A 16086-nucleotide genomic window follows, 5' to 3' on the forward strand; every position below is an offset into this window, starting at 1 on the left:
AGGTAGTGGAAAACTCACTCTAGGCTCAGTTGAATGGTGGAATCTGATTCTTGGAATGTTATAACTGAGCCTTAGGACTCTGGCACTTTAGTATTCCTTTCCCTACCAAAGAAAGATTGCTTGTCTTTAGTTATAAGTGGGAATAACTAAGTCCTTTTAAGCTCAGGAAAGTTGTAAGCTTGAGTGTAACTTGAGTTAGGAATTACCTTGAAGTAGGTTCTTATATTACTTTCTTAGGAACATCTGGTTTCCCTTCCCTTAAAAAAAGGGGGGTGGGATTTATGCCAGTGATCATGGGTAGCTTGCTGGCTTCTTATCCTATGTAAGAGCTTGTAGACTCAAGTGTACCCCCAGAGGCGGGCTATAGCTAAAGCCCTACTGTTGACTGGGAGTGTCAGAGGACTCATGTATCGGGGTTAGAGGATCAGAAGGGGCCAAATGACAGGAAACAATTATACCATGAACTTCCCTATTTGTATCTATATACAAATCCTGCCCAGAGGATTGTGACTAGGTACTGCCTCTACACTGAGGAACGAAAGAAATGATCCCTTGTCATCTAATCTTAATGAGAATGTGGAAGGCAAGAGGCTTATTTTGACTGCTTTATTTAGAAGCCCATTTAGTGATTTGACACAGTCCTTTTCTTGTACAGGTAGTAGATGAAGCCTAGAGTTGCCACCACACCTGCAAAGGCAGCCACAGCAGCTGCAGCTTTGGAACCAACATCTCCAGCAGTCTTGTGCCCTTTGGCGTCCATGGCACCTACAAAAGGAAGCAGACATTTGAGTCTTAAGTATTTTTAAATAAGGGTAAGTTGAAGCCTTACATAAGGCTTCCCAGAGAAGGGGGTAAAACTAAGCCTTCAACAGGCTTATTTCAGAAGTTTGCAATATTGAATAAACTTACCTTGTGAGCCAACCTCCTCCCCTGTTTCACTCCTACTCTTCTCCCCACTGCTCCCACTTGCTTTTAGATCAGATGAGCTGACACCTGGGAAGAACCTGAGAGTTTAGTACAACATATTCATGCTAGTCGATGTGGTTAGCTGTCCCCTGAGAGTATGATCCCACAGGTTGTTTGTTAAGGCTATCTCAGGTAAGGGTATGTGATAACAGGAACAAACTAATACAGACTTAAGTTTGGCCATAGCATGTTAAGATGCACAAGCTCTGACCTAATCCTGCTAGAAACATATCTTAAATCTTTGACTATTATACAAGAAATTCAAGAGGATTTTTTTTTTTTTTTTTTTTTTTTGTGGCTGAGTGTGGTGGCTCATGCTTGTAATCCCAGCACTTTGGGAGGCTGAGGTGGGCGGATCACCTGAGGTCAGGAGTACAAGACCAGCCTGGCCAACATGGTGAAACCCTATCTCTACAAAAAATTATAATAAAAGTAGCTGGGCACAGTGGCAGGTGCCTGTAATCCCTGATACTCGGGAGGCTGAGGCAGGAGAATCACTTGAACCTGGGAGGCGGAGGTTACAATGAGCCAAGATCATGCCGTTGCACTCTAGCCTGGGCAAGAATGAAACTATCTCAAAAAGAAAAAAAAGAAGTATTCTAGTATGGACTGAGGACAAAACTAGAAATAAACCTATAGATATCCATGAATGAGGATCATGACTAAGGTAGAGCCACGTGGAATCCTAACGGTTCTTTGTACAGATATAAGGTAGATAAGACAGGTTAGAGACCAAGTTCTAGATCAGTAGGTAGAAGATATGATCCCACTCGTGTTGAAGTGATTTCTAGAAGGGTACACAGGAGACTTAATAGAAGCCTACTTCTGGGAGAGACTTAGTCTTTTATTCTTCTATTGTTTAGACTTACCACGGGTACGTAGTATATGTAAACACTGACCGCTTGGCATAAAAAGCTAAAAACTTGAATCCAGGTTTTTAGGTCCATACCTCTGAATGAGGAGTCATCTGACAACAGGAGAATGGGTCCTGGGAGGCTGACTGTCATTTTCTCTGCTTCAGTGGCCCCTGTGGCTAGAGAGACGATCAAGTTTGTGTTTGGCCTCTGGAATAGTGGTTCGAGAGTTGTGTCAATGGAATGCTTAGAAGTAGCTCCTCTCTGGAATATTTTGTTCATGTGGTTTATCTTGCCTTTGCAGGAGAGGTTATGCCCTTTACTGTAAAACTGGGATGGATTCTTGGGGTCGGGAGTGGTGGCTCATGCCTGTAATCCCAGCACTTTGGGAGGCCGAGGTGGGTGGATCACCTGAGGTCAGGAGATTGAGACCAGCCTGGACAACACGGTGAAACCCCATCTCTACTAAAAATATAAAAAGTTAGCTGGGTGTGGTAGGGGGTTCCTATAATCCCAGCTACTTGGGAGGCTCAGGCAGGAGAATCACTTCACTTGAACCCTGGAGGCGAAGGTTGCAGTGAGCCGAGATCATACCATCTTACTCCAGCTTGGGCAACAAGAGCAAAACTCTCAAAAAAAAAAAAAAAAAAAAAAAAAAAGGATAGATTCTTAAAGAACTTATCTATAGAACTAGACAAGAATCTGTTCATCTTAATCTTAGACCCGTCATATGAGTAAGGTAGACTGGGCCAAGAAGTTTGGACTGGGCCAACGAGAGCTCTGGGCACTAAGTAAAGAATGAGTCCTGTCCTTAAGATCTTCTATTCTGAAAAGTTGATACTTGCTTTGAATTAGACACACAGAAACAGGAATTTGAAGTTTTTACCTCGCCTGTGCCTAGATGACACAGGGCAGGTCACAGAACACAGAGGGGAGTCAGGGGAGAGTCGATTACAGATTAAGGCGCTGCAGTGGAAGTAGACCTGGAGACAGAAGAGAGTTAAATGGAATCGATGCACTAACATTTAACCTGTCCCTGGTGACTTCTGAATCACTTACCAGGCTAGAGAGCACATGGGCTTCTGATACAAAGGCAAAAGCCTTCATGTCAAACCTCTGATAGTGATCAGGATGGGTCACAGAGGAGCCGACTGGATGGAAGGTGGTCTGGTAGTTGTCCAGGTCATATGCACAGCTAGGAGGTACGCACCAGGGAGGGACATCAGTCATATGCATCTTGGAGTCAAATTCAATGTCTGCCCTGATTTAGTCATATGTAATGTCTTCAGGACTATTGCCATGTTTACCTTCTACCAGCACCTTTGTTTTACTCAGCATTTCTTACCTGACCTATGATACCTATGAAATCATAAGTTGTATAGGCTAGTTATATTTTAACTATTTTAACAGTACCTGTTTGCCAACTATATGAGAAGTACAAATTATATCATTTCAGAAGACACTGGTTTCTTGGCCAGGTGCAGTAACTCACACCTGTAATCCCAGCACTTTGGGAGGCCAAGGTGGGCAGATCATCTAAGGTCAGGAGTCTAAGATCAGCCTGGCCAACATGGTGAAACCCCATCTCTACTAAAGATATAAAAATTAGCTGGGCATGGTGGCAGGCACCTGTAGTCCCAGCTACTTGGGAGGCTAAGGCAGGTGAATCGCTTGAACCTGGGAGGCAGAGGTTGCAGTGAGCTGAGATTGTGCCGTTGCACTCCAGCCTGGGGGACAAGAGTGAGACCTCATCTCAAAAACGAAACAAAAGGCTTAGTAACTGAGCTACCACATCTTCAAGAAAGCAAAGGTGCAGTTTTAGCCAAGTACACACTTCCATAAGAATGACTGAGATCCAGTTGTAGGACAGGACATGGCAGGAGAGCTATGAGGATGAACACCTATGTGTACAAGTGTGTGGCTGCAACCTCAGAGCATCAGTGCTCAGATTCTAGAGTCAGATGGATATTCTAATACACGCTCCATTGTGTAAGTATTGTTTTGAGCTGGTTATTTAGGCAGCAAGCTAGGGTTTCTTCATGAAAGATGAAGACTAGTATAACTAGTGGATGTGGAATACATAGCACTGTGCCTGGCATATGGTAGTTGTTCAACAGATGGATAGAGGCTAGAGATCAGTCTTTCCAGTTGATCAACACCATAGTAGAGTCAAACTTTCTGGGGCTTTGGAACTCATTCCTTAAGATTCAAGAGGTGATTGGAAGGCAGCACGTGGCCAAGTGTGGTGGTTCATGCCTGTAATCCCAGCACTTTGGGAGGCCAAGTTGGGTGGATCACCTGAGGTCAGAAGTTCGAGACCAGCCTGACCAACATGGCGAAACCCTGTCTCTACTAAGATTGCAAAAATTAGCTGGGCTTGGTGGTGTGCCCCTGTAATCTCAGCTACCCAGGAGGCTGAGGTAGGAGAATTGCTTGAACCCGGGAGGCAGAGGCTACAGTGAGCTAAGATCACGCCACAGCACCCCAGCCTGGGTGACAGAATGAGACCCCATCTCAAAACAAAAAAAAAAAAAACAGAAGGCAGAAGAGTCCCGATTAGAAAACAAGGACTAAATCAGGATCTCACATGACTGAATGCCGCTCTAAAGCCCAAGAGGGCTTATTCCCATTACTGGCAAATTTTGATGGATTAGCTGGGTAACCTGATAGTACAGGGAGTACCTACCCATCCACGACAATGTTCCACTGGGGGAAAGAGTCTGGATCCATGGTGGATGTCGCCCAGCAATCATCTAAGACCAGCTTGATGTTGGGGTCATCCCTGTTTAGGACTCTCACTTCCATGTAAATTGGTTGGCGGAGGAATCTCACTAGAGGGTACTCATTTTCCCCATAAGGTTGTCGGTAGGAATTATCTGAAATTGAATGGTATTCAAGTAATTAATGGCTGCAACACAGATTCATAGGTCATCACCGCTCCATTAGTCTGGCAGTATCAGGATGTTCATTTTAGGGAGAAGTTTGAGATTATTTAAGCAATTTCACAGACTGCAATCTCTTACCTGGGTAGCTTTGCAGGATCAAGGTAAATGGACCCAACTTCACTGAGGCCACTGGAGGAGTAAGGCTTTCAACGTTGATGTTTAGTAGCATGTCATTCCTGCTGTAAGAACACTTCACTGTCATTCTGTAAGAGTTTGGAGGGAAGGTAGGTACAGAAAAATTTCAGGTTAAAAAATTGCTTGAGTTTAAACTAGAGCTTAAGAGTCAAATAGCAATTTTATCTCACCTGAACTCACTGTCTCTAGAAATTTTGCTTGGAGGAAAATCCGTCCAGAGAGCATGTATTTCATTTTCATAGATGACCTTATCATCTTCGAACTTAAATGTCAGAGAAAGTGGGTTAGCAGCCAGTTATGTCAAAGATGAGACTTAACCTCATGCCATCTGCCAGTACTAACCTTATATCTCGTCCCACATCCATTCAGGGGTATGTGGAACCGTACCAGCCCCTGAGACTGAGCCTCAAAGACAGGCTGGCAGGATGAGTTTCCCACCCTCAGAGTACCCAGGTCAAGAGCTGGTTGTGTTTGGTAGCTGTAGACCTCGATGTCCATAAACCCATCCTGGGTGCACAGCTCCCCTGTAACTAGACAGCGGTGAAAGTTTAGAGATAATAAGTTTGTCTGCCCTGTGATACTGTCATCTCCCAACCTGATATGCTACGAGGGAGAAATTCTAATTTAGCAGGAGGCATCAGAATTTGTCTTGAAGTCTTTGTGAGGGAACCTTGATCAGCAGCTTGAATTACAAAGGGAGCTGAAGTTGATTGTTCTGTATGAGAGTAGGACTTTTCATCCAAAGGAGGGACCAGTAGATGTAGGAAGAAGTGCTATATGGTATAAGACCAGTGAGAATCCTGATGAAGGGCAGGAGTTGACTTAAGGTTAAACTTAATGTGGCTTTAAGTACAGCGCCTATGTTATTGTATCCTTTCTTTGTATACTCACAAATCCTGAGTAGTTTGGGGAGAAACTGAGGCAGGAACTGGTTTTCCTATTTGATCTGACCTGTGCAGATCAGATTAAACAGAAGCACATGGTGGAGGCAATGCTAAGAGATATTCACTCTGTATTTAAGAATTTGTAGGAATTTTGGGGTGGGGGGGACTTAAACTTTTAATTCTAATTAGAAGTTTGAACATTCTTACCTAGATGTCAGGTTCAGGCTCCTAAGCCAAAATATCTAGATTACTTAACCATGGAGCAGTTACCATAAAACCTACCTATGTAGGGGTCTTAAAAATATCATACTTAGGACCCCATCATAGCCGCTAGACTGTTTCTAATCTGATGAGTCTTTAGTTTCTTCAGTCTATAAGCAATACCTCAGAATCTCACCTCTATACATTTGCCCACATGTACAAGAGCCAAGGGAGAAAAAAGGTAGAACATGATTTTAATAAAAGGTCTTTACCTATAGAAACTGGTGACTCACAGAGACACTCAGGATAGATCACCATGGATACTGTCTCTGGCTGAAGGAGAAAGGTCAGCTTGAGTGAAGCTAAGTAGAACTGATGGAGTAGGCATTTTTCAGATAACTGAAATGAGAAAATGTCAATTAGCAGCCACAGCCTGTTGGGGCCTGGAACTGTCACAGGGAGGCAGGAAGAAAGGCCACTGAATACTTGCAGGACATACTCCAGACTTATCTGGGCTCCCTTTAAACCAAAACAAGAGAGACCCTATCACTTCCTCAGATCTGGATGTATCCCCAGGCAGATTTATTGCTTTAAACTCATGCCCTGGAGTACCCAGCACTGTATTCTTTGTACGAGGCACTAAAGCTTGAATTAGCAGATCAAATTCCAAAGAATAGCGGAATCCTCTGCCAAGCCGGGTCTGAGTCAAAAGGACTCTACAGATGTCATAAAATGGTATTGCATAACATGTGCCCCCAACCTAAGATTCTCTGGTATCCCTGGCAGTTCTAGTGAAGACTAACCTCAACAGCAACAGTACAGGACCCTTTTGTTTAGATCAAGGTGTCCTGTTTGTTGACCAGGACAGATTCATCATTAGGTATTTGACAAGTAGTTGCTACTACTCAGTTGGGGCCTTAGACAGTTTTAAGACTTAGAAAGACTTAGACGATTTTTCATGACAGAAGTTAAAGAGGTTTTGTGTTAGAGAATGAACTTCAGTTACTTGATATTTCACTTATACAAGATGATCAAATGAGGCCTTCTGGAGTTTGAATCTGTTATGTGGGCAATTAGAGCTCATGGGCAAGTTATCAGCCATATCAGGACTACCCACGAGAGTATACTTCAAGTCAGGACCTGGTGGAGGTCAGTGGTTGACAATTGAACATACTTTCATTTTGAGCAGAGTTTTGCTGAAATGTAATTTCATGCCATTCGTTGCTTCTAGATCAATTCCATTGTCATGCAGCTGGCTCACATCAATGTTCTGGTTTTCAAAGCTCACAGACTTCAGCTTCCCAGGAAACTCTGGTATGGTGAGAGTCATGTGTGTGGCATTGCAGGTCACAGGATCTAGAAGGAATGACGACAGAATGCCCATTACCAGCCTTGATTAAGCTTCTAGGACAATGTCTCCCACACTGAGGTTGCAGCTATCTGGGACCTTACCTGGTGCACAAATAGCTTGTGAGGAGAAGATCACCTTCTGTCCAGGAGATATAAATGTAAGCTTCAGAGACACCATGTAGAGATGACTGTTACCTTGCTAGGGGGAGAAATAACAGTGATCTTCAAAAACATTGGTTACTTGAATCTGTAACCAGTAAGAATCATCTTGGCAAGTATATATCCAAGTAATGGGCACTACTTTGACACAAGTAGGATTTAAGCATTTGTCTAATGACTAATTTCTCTAATCTGGAGGTATATTAGTTTTAACCTTGTTCTAACATCTGGAAGAATGTTGTCTAGATCACCTATAGCCAGTCACTTCTAGGCAGATAAGATCTGTCCTTACCCCATGTGACTGTTTTAAAGTAGCAGCAGCCAGACAATGTTTTCAAGCCTCAATCCATTTGTGTTCTTACTGGGAGATAGGACTGTTCTTGAAGTGGTTGGCATTTGAGCACTTACATGTCAGGACCTGTCCTAAGTACTTTAGGAGACTAATTCATTTAGTGCAGTGTTGAGACTATTGGCCTGGAAAGCACCAATACTTGCTATAAAACAATATAGGACAATGACAACCCAAACAGAACCCTTTAACCCATAAAGCTTTTAGGAATATGCTCGTTCTATGTTATGCTATAGATTTAAGACTATGGGAAAGAGACTAGATTGAGGTAAGGATTATGTCTATTTTTGAGAAATGGTCTCGCTCTGTTGCCTAGGCTGGAGTGCAGTGGTACAATCTTGGCTCACGGCAACCTCTACCTCCTGGGTTCAAGTGATTCTCCCACCTCAGCCTCCTGAGTAGTTGGGATTATAGGCATGTACCATCTCACCCAGTTAAGTTTTTGTGTTTTTAGTAGAGACAGGGTTTCACTATGTTGGCTGGGCTGGTCTTGAACTCCTGACCTCAAGCGATCTGCCCGCTTCAGCCTTCCAAAGTGCTGGGATTACAGGTGTGAATACCCAGGGAAGCGTTTGGCACTTGATAGGCATTAAAATGCTTGAATGGATTGTATTATAAGTTAATGTGAAGACATGGTTGAGATCATGCTTGGATTTAGGAATACTGGCCTGTGCTTTGGTGGTACAAAGCCAGACTTCCACACCTACCACATAGTGAGTCACTCCAGTGGCATTGAATGGCACATGGAAGGTCATCCTGTGGTTGTCAATCAAGAGGCTGAAGCCTTCCTTCATGGCCTCTGGTAGGGTCAGAGTTTTGGCTCTTGCACCATCGCCAACCTCAATGCTCCATCCCATCTGAACTTTGGTCCCCTGAAGTCAAAAAGCTTTGTTTAGAGGGCTGGTGCTCCCTTAACCAAGTCTCTGGTAGTCTAACAATTTATCAGGTTAAAGGTAATATCACGTTTAACATAGAATTAAAGGTTATTAAGGTCTGATTTTTAAAATTTGCTTTCATACCTTACTGTCATCAGCCAAGCTAGAGAAGACCCGTGGCAAGGAAAACTGGAAGAAAAGAATTGTGATGTAAGACTTTGATTTGGAGGTAGATGTTTCCGAATTCATGCCAGAAATTGCTGTGTGGTTGTCACACCTAAAGGCCTGCTTGTGGGATGCAGTGGAAGAAGCACATGAACCCTGACTGTGCCCTTAGATGTCATTATACTTCTTTGAACTTCTGATCCCAAGAGGCAGATGGAAGATCTAAGCTCCTTTCCAGTTGTAAGTTGGGACACTTTTTTCCCCCCGGAAATAGAATGTCACTCATCACCCAGGCTGGAGTGCAATGGTGTAATCTCAGCTCACTGCAACCTCCGTCTCCTGGGTTTAAGCGATTCTTCTGCCCCAGCCTCCCAAGTAGCTGGGATTACAGGCATGTGCTACTATACCCAGCTAGTTTTTTGTATTGAGTAGAGATGGGTTTTCACCATGTTGGTCAGGCTGGTCTCAAACTCCTGACCTCAGGTGATCCACCCGCCTCAGCCTCCCAAATTGCTGGGATTACAGGCATGAGCCACTGTGCCTGACCAGGACCATGTTCTTAAATGTTCAGCCTTTCACCAATGTCCATAGAAATCAGGTACTATGTAAAAGCCATGCAGTTCTATCATTGTTATTGAGTTGCTTTTATGTCAGTGTTATTTTTAGTTGTCCATTGTTGACATTAGCCATGTTAGACTCTAAACCCATGAAGATGTGATTGGGTCGTTTTGTTCACTGATTGTATCTTAGCATCTAGGGTAGGGCCTTGAACATGGCATGTATTCCATTTGTCAGATGATTAGTGTGAGTACAACTACCAATAAAACCCTATTGCCATGCATTATGTGCCAAGTACCACATATATACTCTCAGTCAATTCTTAGAGCCACCCTGAGGTGAGCATTATTGTCCCATCACGTTGGACTTGGAAACAAAGCCTCAGGGTAAAGTTAAACCTCATCACACAGAAAATTAGCAAGTACAGGATTAAATCGTGGTCTGATTTCTAAGCCCAGCCCTGGTTAGATCATCATCATATTCCCCCTGCAGTAGCCATACACCCCAAGCAGTCAGCCCATTTCACTCACGGACATGAAATCCTTCTGGCAGATTGTAGATGCTGAAAGCCCCTGGGTCTCTTCTACTTGCATAGCTGGACAGAAGAACTGATACGTGACAGCTCCTTGTCTTAAAGCAGCACTGTCATTCATGACTCTGATGGTCATCTGGTGTCCACCATGCTGTGTACAGATAGCATAGTGGGAACAGAGTAAGTGCTATACCCCCATGGGATTCTAGAATACCATCTGACCCATCTGAGTGGGAAAACCCTTAAAGTTACCAATACCACAAGTGCTGGAAGGTACCTCATTCCTGTACCAGGAGACTAGCTAGCCCATTGTAATCTGCTAGTGAAGACTCATGCTGATAGGCCAGTTTTAGCATCAGGAAATGGAGTTCAGTTTCTATTTCTCTTATGTGTACCCTATGTCTCAGTACCATGGTCCTGGCTGAATGGGGTTGGTATGGGGCTTCTACCCAGGTTATCTCAATACTTGTTAAGCACCTAAGTAGCTGCCATTGTGCTGGGTAGAGCTACCCTTGCTATTACCCCTGACCTTAGGAAACTCAGTCTAAAAGCAGGGGTCAGCCAACGTTTTTCCATTATGTATTAGCAACGGTTTTAGACTCATGTGAGCCACATGAAATCCATAGCATGTTTCCTTAAAAGAACTTTAAAAAAGATAAAAGCCAGCTGGGCATGGTGGCTCATTGCCTGTAACTCCAGCACTTTGGGAGGCTGAGGCAGACTGACTGCTTGAGCTCAGGAGTTCAAGACCAGCCTGTGCAATATGGTGAGACTCCATCTCTATGTATATATTAAAAACACACACACAAAAGTTAGCTGGGTGTGGTGGTATGTGCCTGTGGTCTCAGCTACTGGGGAGGCTGAGGTGGTACTGAGACATAGGGTAGGGGTTGCAGTGAGCCGAGATTATGCCACTGCATGCCAGCCTGGACAACAGCAAGACCCTGTCTCAAGAAGATTAAGAAGATAAAACCCATTCTTAGTTTGAAAAACAAAAACAAAAACAAAAAAACAAAAAAAACCCCATGAACTAGGTACAGTGGTTCATGCCTATAATCCTAGTGCTTTGGAAGGCTAAGGTGGGAGAATCTCTTGAGGCCAGAAGTTTGAGGCCAGCCTGGACAACATGGTGAAATCCCCATTTTGACAAGACAAAGATTAGACAGGTATAGTGTTGCATGCCTGTAGCCCCAGCTAGTTGGGAGGCTGAGACGGGAGAATCCCTTGAGCCCAGCAGTTGTAGGCTGCAGTGAGCCATGACTTCAGCCACTACTTTCCAGCCTGGGCTACAGAGCAAGCCTGCCTCAGGAAGAGACCATGGACTGCATTTGGCCATCCACAGGTTATGGTTTGCAGACCCTTGGTCTAAGGGAATGTGACTCTAAGACCTCTAATGTTGAGAAGGTCTGTTTTAGGAGGAAATTATCAGATTTTTCATGAAGGACCTATGATTACTTCATTGATTGATCATAGAGGGCTTTAGGGGACCAGATGACTTACAGTTCAAGCCTGTTTACAGAGTAGGGTCTAAGACTATCTGTACAAAGCTTAGACTGCTGACCACCTGCATCGTAATCAGATGGTATAGACTGTTAGATATGCAGATTCCCAGAACTCACCCCAGGCCTATGTCCAACTAGTCAAATCCAAACTTTCCAAATTACAACTTGCTAGCTTCTGCTTAGACAGGTTGCTTTTATTGCTCCTAATATTCATGATTGGGCAATACTGTTGCTTGGCAATAGAAAAACCCTTACTGCTTAGCTGCTGTTTGCCTTTTAACACCTGTTTCTATAGGTCACATTTCTATTTGCTAGCACCAAAATAGCCTTCCATCTCATGTGGGGGTTCACAGATCAAAGTAGCTCGTGTTTCACCATTTGTTGTATCCAGGTTCTGCACCAGGTCTTAATCTGTAGATCATTAGTCTTTATTACCCCCATGGAGCAGGCACCATTACTCTCATCTTCTAATGGGCAAACAGGCTTGAAAGGGCTCACTTGCTGGAAATTACACCGAATTAGTGGTAGAGCCAGGGCTCAAGGGCTCAAGTACTTGAATGCCAGGGTTTCTCATCCTCAACACTGACATCTCAGTCCTGGTAATTCTGTTATGGGGAGGAGACTTGGGTAATGTTGGTTGTCTGCCAGCATCTTTGGCTTGTATCCATTAGATGCCAGTAACAGCTCTTCTACCCTCTGTTGTGATAACCGAAGGTGTTTCTAGATGTCGTCAAATGTCCCCTGGACAGATTCCCCCCCACCCTCCTCCAGACAGTTTTGCCCTTGTTGCCCAGGCTGGAGCGCAATGGAACAATCTCAGCTCACTGCAAACCTCCGTCCCCTGGGTTTAAGCGATTCTCCTGTCTCAGCCTCACAAGTAGCTGGGATTACAGGTGTGTGCTACCACACCCACCTAGTTTTTTGCATTTTTAGTAGGGATGGGGTTTCACCATGTTGGCCAGGCTGGTCTCAAACTTCTGACCTCAGGTGATCCACCCGCCTCAGCCTCCCAAAGTGCAGAGATTATAGGCGTGAGCCATCACACCTGGCCTAGACAGATTATAATAGAAAAGAAGAGCCACACACGAGATACCACCCCCTTTGTTGAGAGCCACTGCTTTACTCCGAAGAGTAAGTTCTTAGCCAAGTTTACTACCAGTAACTCTTAGGTTACTGTGTACTTCCCCAAGAACTGCTCAAAGCAATGACTTACCACTCTCCTGGTACAGTTATCATAGGTAGCCCTCAGGGTGAGCTTTTCTGGGTCCAGGATGTAAGTGCAGTTCGGCATGTCGAGACCAAGAGGATCTGCCAAGGCCAGAGCAGATTAGACAGGATGGCTGAGTACATTTCAGTGATAGTCCAAAGCTACAGAGTGTCAAGACCACCAGTCCATTTCTAAGGCACTTCAGTCCCTTCACTTCCGCTCCAACTTGGTGATAGAACTTGAGCTTTGAGATGGTATGACTTGCAGCCAGAGGCTTCCCAGAGATGCCGACATAAGACACACTTTCGAAGACAGACAGGTCTTCCATGCTGGGTGGCTTCATGCAAATCAGGTATCCCCATGGCATCATGGGAGTTGGATGCCTTTGCTGCAGGAGTTTGGGTACTCTGCTCCCCAAACAGGATTGACCTAAGCCAAAGGCTGTCTGCTAATCAGGACTATGAGGAGATAACACACATTACCTACCCACCACAGATGCATGCCATTTCTTGGTGCCAGGACTGCTTGGGAACTCCACCGTTATTCCCCTTTCATCACAAGTGACAGTGCCTAAGGAGCAAAGGAAGCATTTGGGGGCTTTGAGTCATGAGTGATGCGACTCCTACAAAAATGTATAGCCTCCTCTCAGATGGGAGGGATTCCAGATGAGGGAGGCAAGAATTGTCCCCTACCCTGGGAGAGCTCACAAACAAGTGACCAAGACAACAATACAATATACCAAGAACTGTAAGGAAAATATCAGGCACCCAGGGCTTTTGAAGTGTTCCAGGAAGAAGCCCAGGTTCGGGTTGACAAGCAGGTCTGTAGGAGCCAGGTCAACACCTTGACAGTGGAGCAGATGGAGGCAGGCCCGAAAAACTGACAAAAGCTTTGTCAACAGGTTTTGCAAATTGATGTTAAACGAAGTCCTGGGTAAGTCCCAGGACTTTTTTTTTTTTTTTTTTTTTTTTGAGACAGAGTCTGTCTGTCACCCAGGCTGGAGTGCAGTTGCGTGATCTCAGCTCACCTCAACCTCCACCTCCCAGGTTCAAGCGATTCTCCTGCCTCAGCCTCCCAAGTAGCTGGGATTACATGTGCCCACCACCACCCCCAGCTAGTTTTTGTATTTTTGGTAGAGACAGGGTTTCACCACATTGGCCAGGCTGGTCTCAAACTCCTGAGCTCAGGTGATCCACCTGCCTTGGCTTCCCAAAGTTCTGGGATTACAGGCGTGAGCCACGGCGCCTGGCTGCATTTTTTAATTTTTTTTTTTTAAGATCAAGTTTTGCCCATTATCTGCTACTCTGCAGCCTCTGGCTCAGGTGAACGTCAAGTGAGCAGCTCCAGTTTTGCCTGTTATATCGATGTTTTCCTTAAGCATGAGTTTGTGTTTGAAGATTGCTGCTCCTAAAGATGAGGGCTTAGTGTGGTGGTTTGCTGTTCTGTGGACACCATGAAGCTTGAGGCAGTGAGGGATTGGAAGGCAGTGCAAGTGTTTTTTTGAGTTTTCATGTAGCAGGTATAGTGAGTCTACAGGTTAGCAGAAGAAAGATCCAGTAACCTGACCAAGGTAATAAAGGGGGTGAATGGAAGTTGTCTGAGCCAGGCCTGTGTTTCTTGGCTGGCTAGGCCTTCCAGCTGCAACCTGTTTTCTCTGCTAAGAAGACTTCCGTCACCCAAGAGACATACCTGGAAAAGCAGGATTTACCAACTGAGAAACATGTATGGAGTTGACTGAAGTCACAAGGGCGAAGAAGAGAGAAATCGACCTGTAGGTGCTGGAAAGAGACAGGGAGATAGTCAAGGAAGAAAGGACTTCAACAAACAAAACTACCATACCCCCTCCCTCCACTTCCAGAATTACTCACCTCCAGCCTGCATTGAACCAACCCGAGGGACTCCAAGAGCCTCCTCTCTGCCTGCATGCCATAGCAGAAGGCACTACCAGATCAGCTAGGTAGAGGGTAGGCTGCTCTGTGTTTTTATAGCATGAAGCCAGCCGCATCCACGCCCTCTCCCCATTGGGGGCACCTGAATCTTCTCCCATTCTCCCAGCTGAAAGGGAAGGATTGGGGAAGGAAGTGGCCGCTCTGATTCCCGACAGCTTGCGCCGGGTATTCTGCCAGCTGCCCCTGTGGGCCAGGCATGAAATCAGAGTTTGCTGAAATCAGCTCCAGGTGAGTGAATTGGTGTTTTCCCTATAACTATGGGGGAAATTAGGATCTTTTGGGCAAATTATTTACAACTGCAATGTAGAGTGAAAGAGAATCACGGGCTTTATTGAGGAAAAAAACAAGTCTTGTTCACACCACTAAATTTTTTTTTTTTTTAGACAGAGTCTCACTCTGTCACCCAGGCTGGAGTACACTGGTGCAATCTCGGCTCACTGCAACCTCTGCCTCCTGGGTTCAAGCAATTCTCCTGCCTCAGCCTCCTGAGTAGCTGGGATTACAGGTGCACGCCACCACGCCTGGCTAATTTTTGTATTTTTAATAGAGATGGGGGTTTCACTGTGTTGGTCAGTCTGGTCTCGAACTCCTGACCTAGGTGATCCGCCTGCCTCGGCCTCCCAAAGTGCTGGGATTACAGGTGTGAGCCATTGCACCTACCCTAAAACCTTTTAAGTAACATCTAGTCTCCTGGCTACTGCAGAAGTTACCCTTGATAATGCACAGGAAGTGTCTTTAAAGAAATGAATGAAGCCTTGTTGACCCCCACGTGTAAAAGCTTAAGCTTACCGCAAAGATACAGACAATTTCAGAAGGATACAGAGAAAAGGCAAAAGTCACTCATAATAGTGCCACTGCTAATATTTAGGTGAATAACTTTACAGACATGTTTCTACAAACACCACACACAATTTTTTTAAAAAACTGGGAGGAAAGTTTAAATACTGTTTTGTAATCTGCTACTGTCACTTTATAACCTATTAAACATAAAACTCTCTGTTACCATTTTAGGGTGGCATAGTATTCAATGTTGAGATAAATCCGTGTTTATATAATTTCCTTAATTATGAGCATAAGGTGACTTGCAATTTTTCATCATTATAAGCAGTAACATGATGAGCATTCTGATACATTTCCTTGGTTAACCCTCAAGATAAATTCCTCAAAGTAAAACTTCTGGGTAAAAGGGAGTAGTGATCTAATAAGAATGTTTTGTTGTTGTAAAGCACTTAGAAGTTTCCTAGTGGGGAAACTGAGGCAAGCCAACTTGCCCCAACAATGTCAGGGGCCAGGTGGAGAACTCAGATTTCCTGAGGCCTGATCAATGTATTTTTTCAACATCTCTCACTGCTCCTTGAGATAACTAGATGTCTTCAGCCCATGTTCCAAAATAGGTGGATATAATGCTTAGACTCCATACAAGTGGTGGGTGACACTTGCAATTATTAGGTTCAT

The 16086-nt window shown here is 44.5% G+C and overlaps 1 protein-coding gene across 2 annotated transcripts; it reads right to left on the bottom strand.

Moving 5' to 3' along the window:
• Positions 1-592: 592 nt before the first annotated feature.
• On the bottom strand, positions 593-14639 carry ZP2 (zona pellucida glycoprotein 2). Of its 2 annotated transcripts, none has more exons than XM_024241413.2 (19): positions 14551-14639; positions 14372-14460; positions 13169-13252; positions 12689-12783; positions 9972-10124; positions 8863-8907; positions 8551-8715; positions 7438-7534; positions 7160-7341; positions 6258-6384; positions 5243-5430; positions 5071-5162; positions 4844-4941; positions 4507-4696; positions 2880-3015; positions 2707-2803; positions 1916-1999; positions 910-993; positions 593-765 (listed from the first exon to the last, which is right to left on the bottom strand). In XM_024241413.2, the coding sequence occupies exons 1-19, from the start codon at positions 14610-14612 to the stop codon at positions 623-625; spliced, it is 2211 nt and encodes a 736-aa protein (XP_024097181.2). In that variant the 5' UTR covers positions 14613-14639; the 3' UTR covers positions 593-622. The 2 variants fall into 2 exon arrangements, with proteins under 2 accessions (XP_024097181.2, XP_024097180.2); XM_024241412.2 differs by having other exon boundaries at positions 4844-4968.
• Between the last annotated feature and the right edge of the window lie 1447 nt (positions 14640-16086).

This window comes from Pongo abelii, chromosome 18, assembly GCF_028885655.2.
Source record: "Pongo abelii isolate AG06213 chromosome 18, NHGRI_mPonAbe1-v2.0_pri, whole genome shotgun sequence".
In the NCBI taxonomy this organism is placed as follows: Eukaryota; Metazoa; Chordata; class Mammalia; order Primates; family Hominidae; genus Pongo; species Pongo abelii.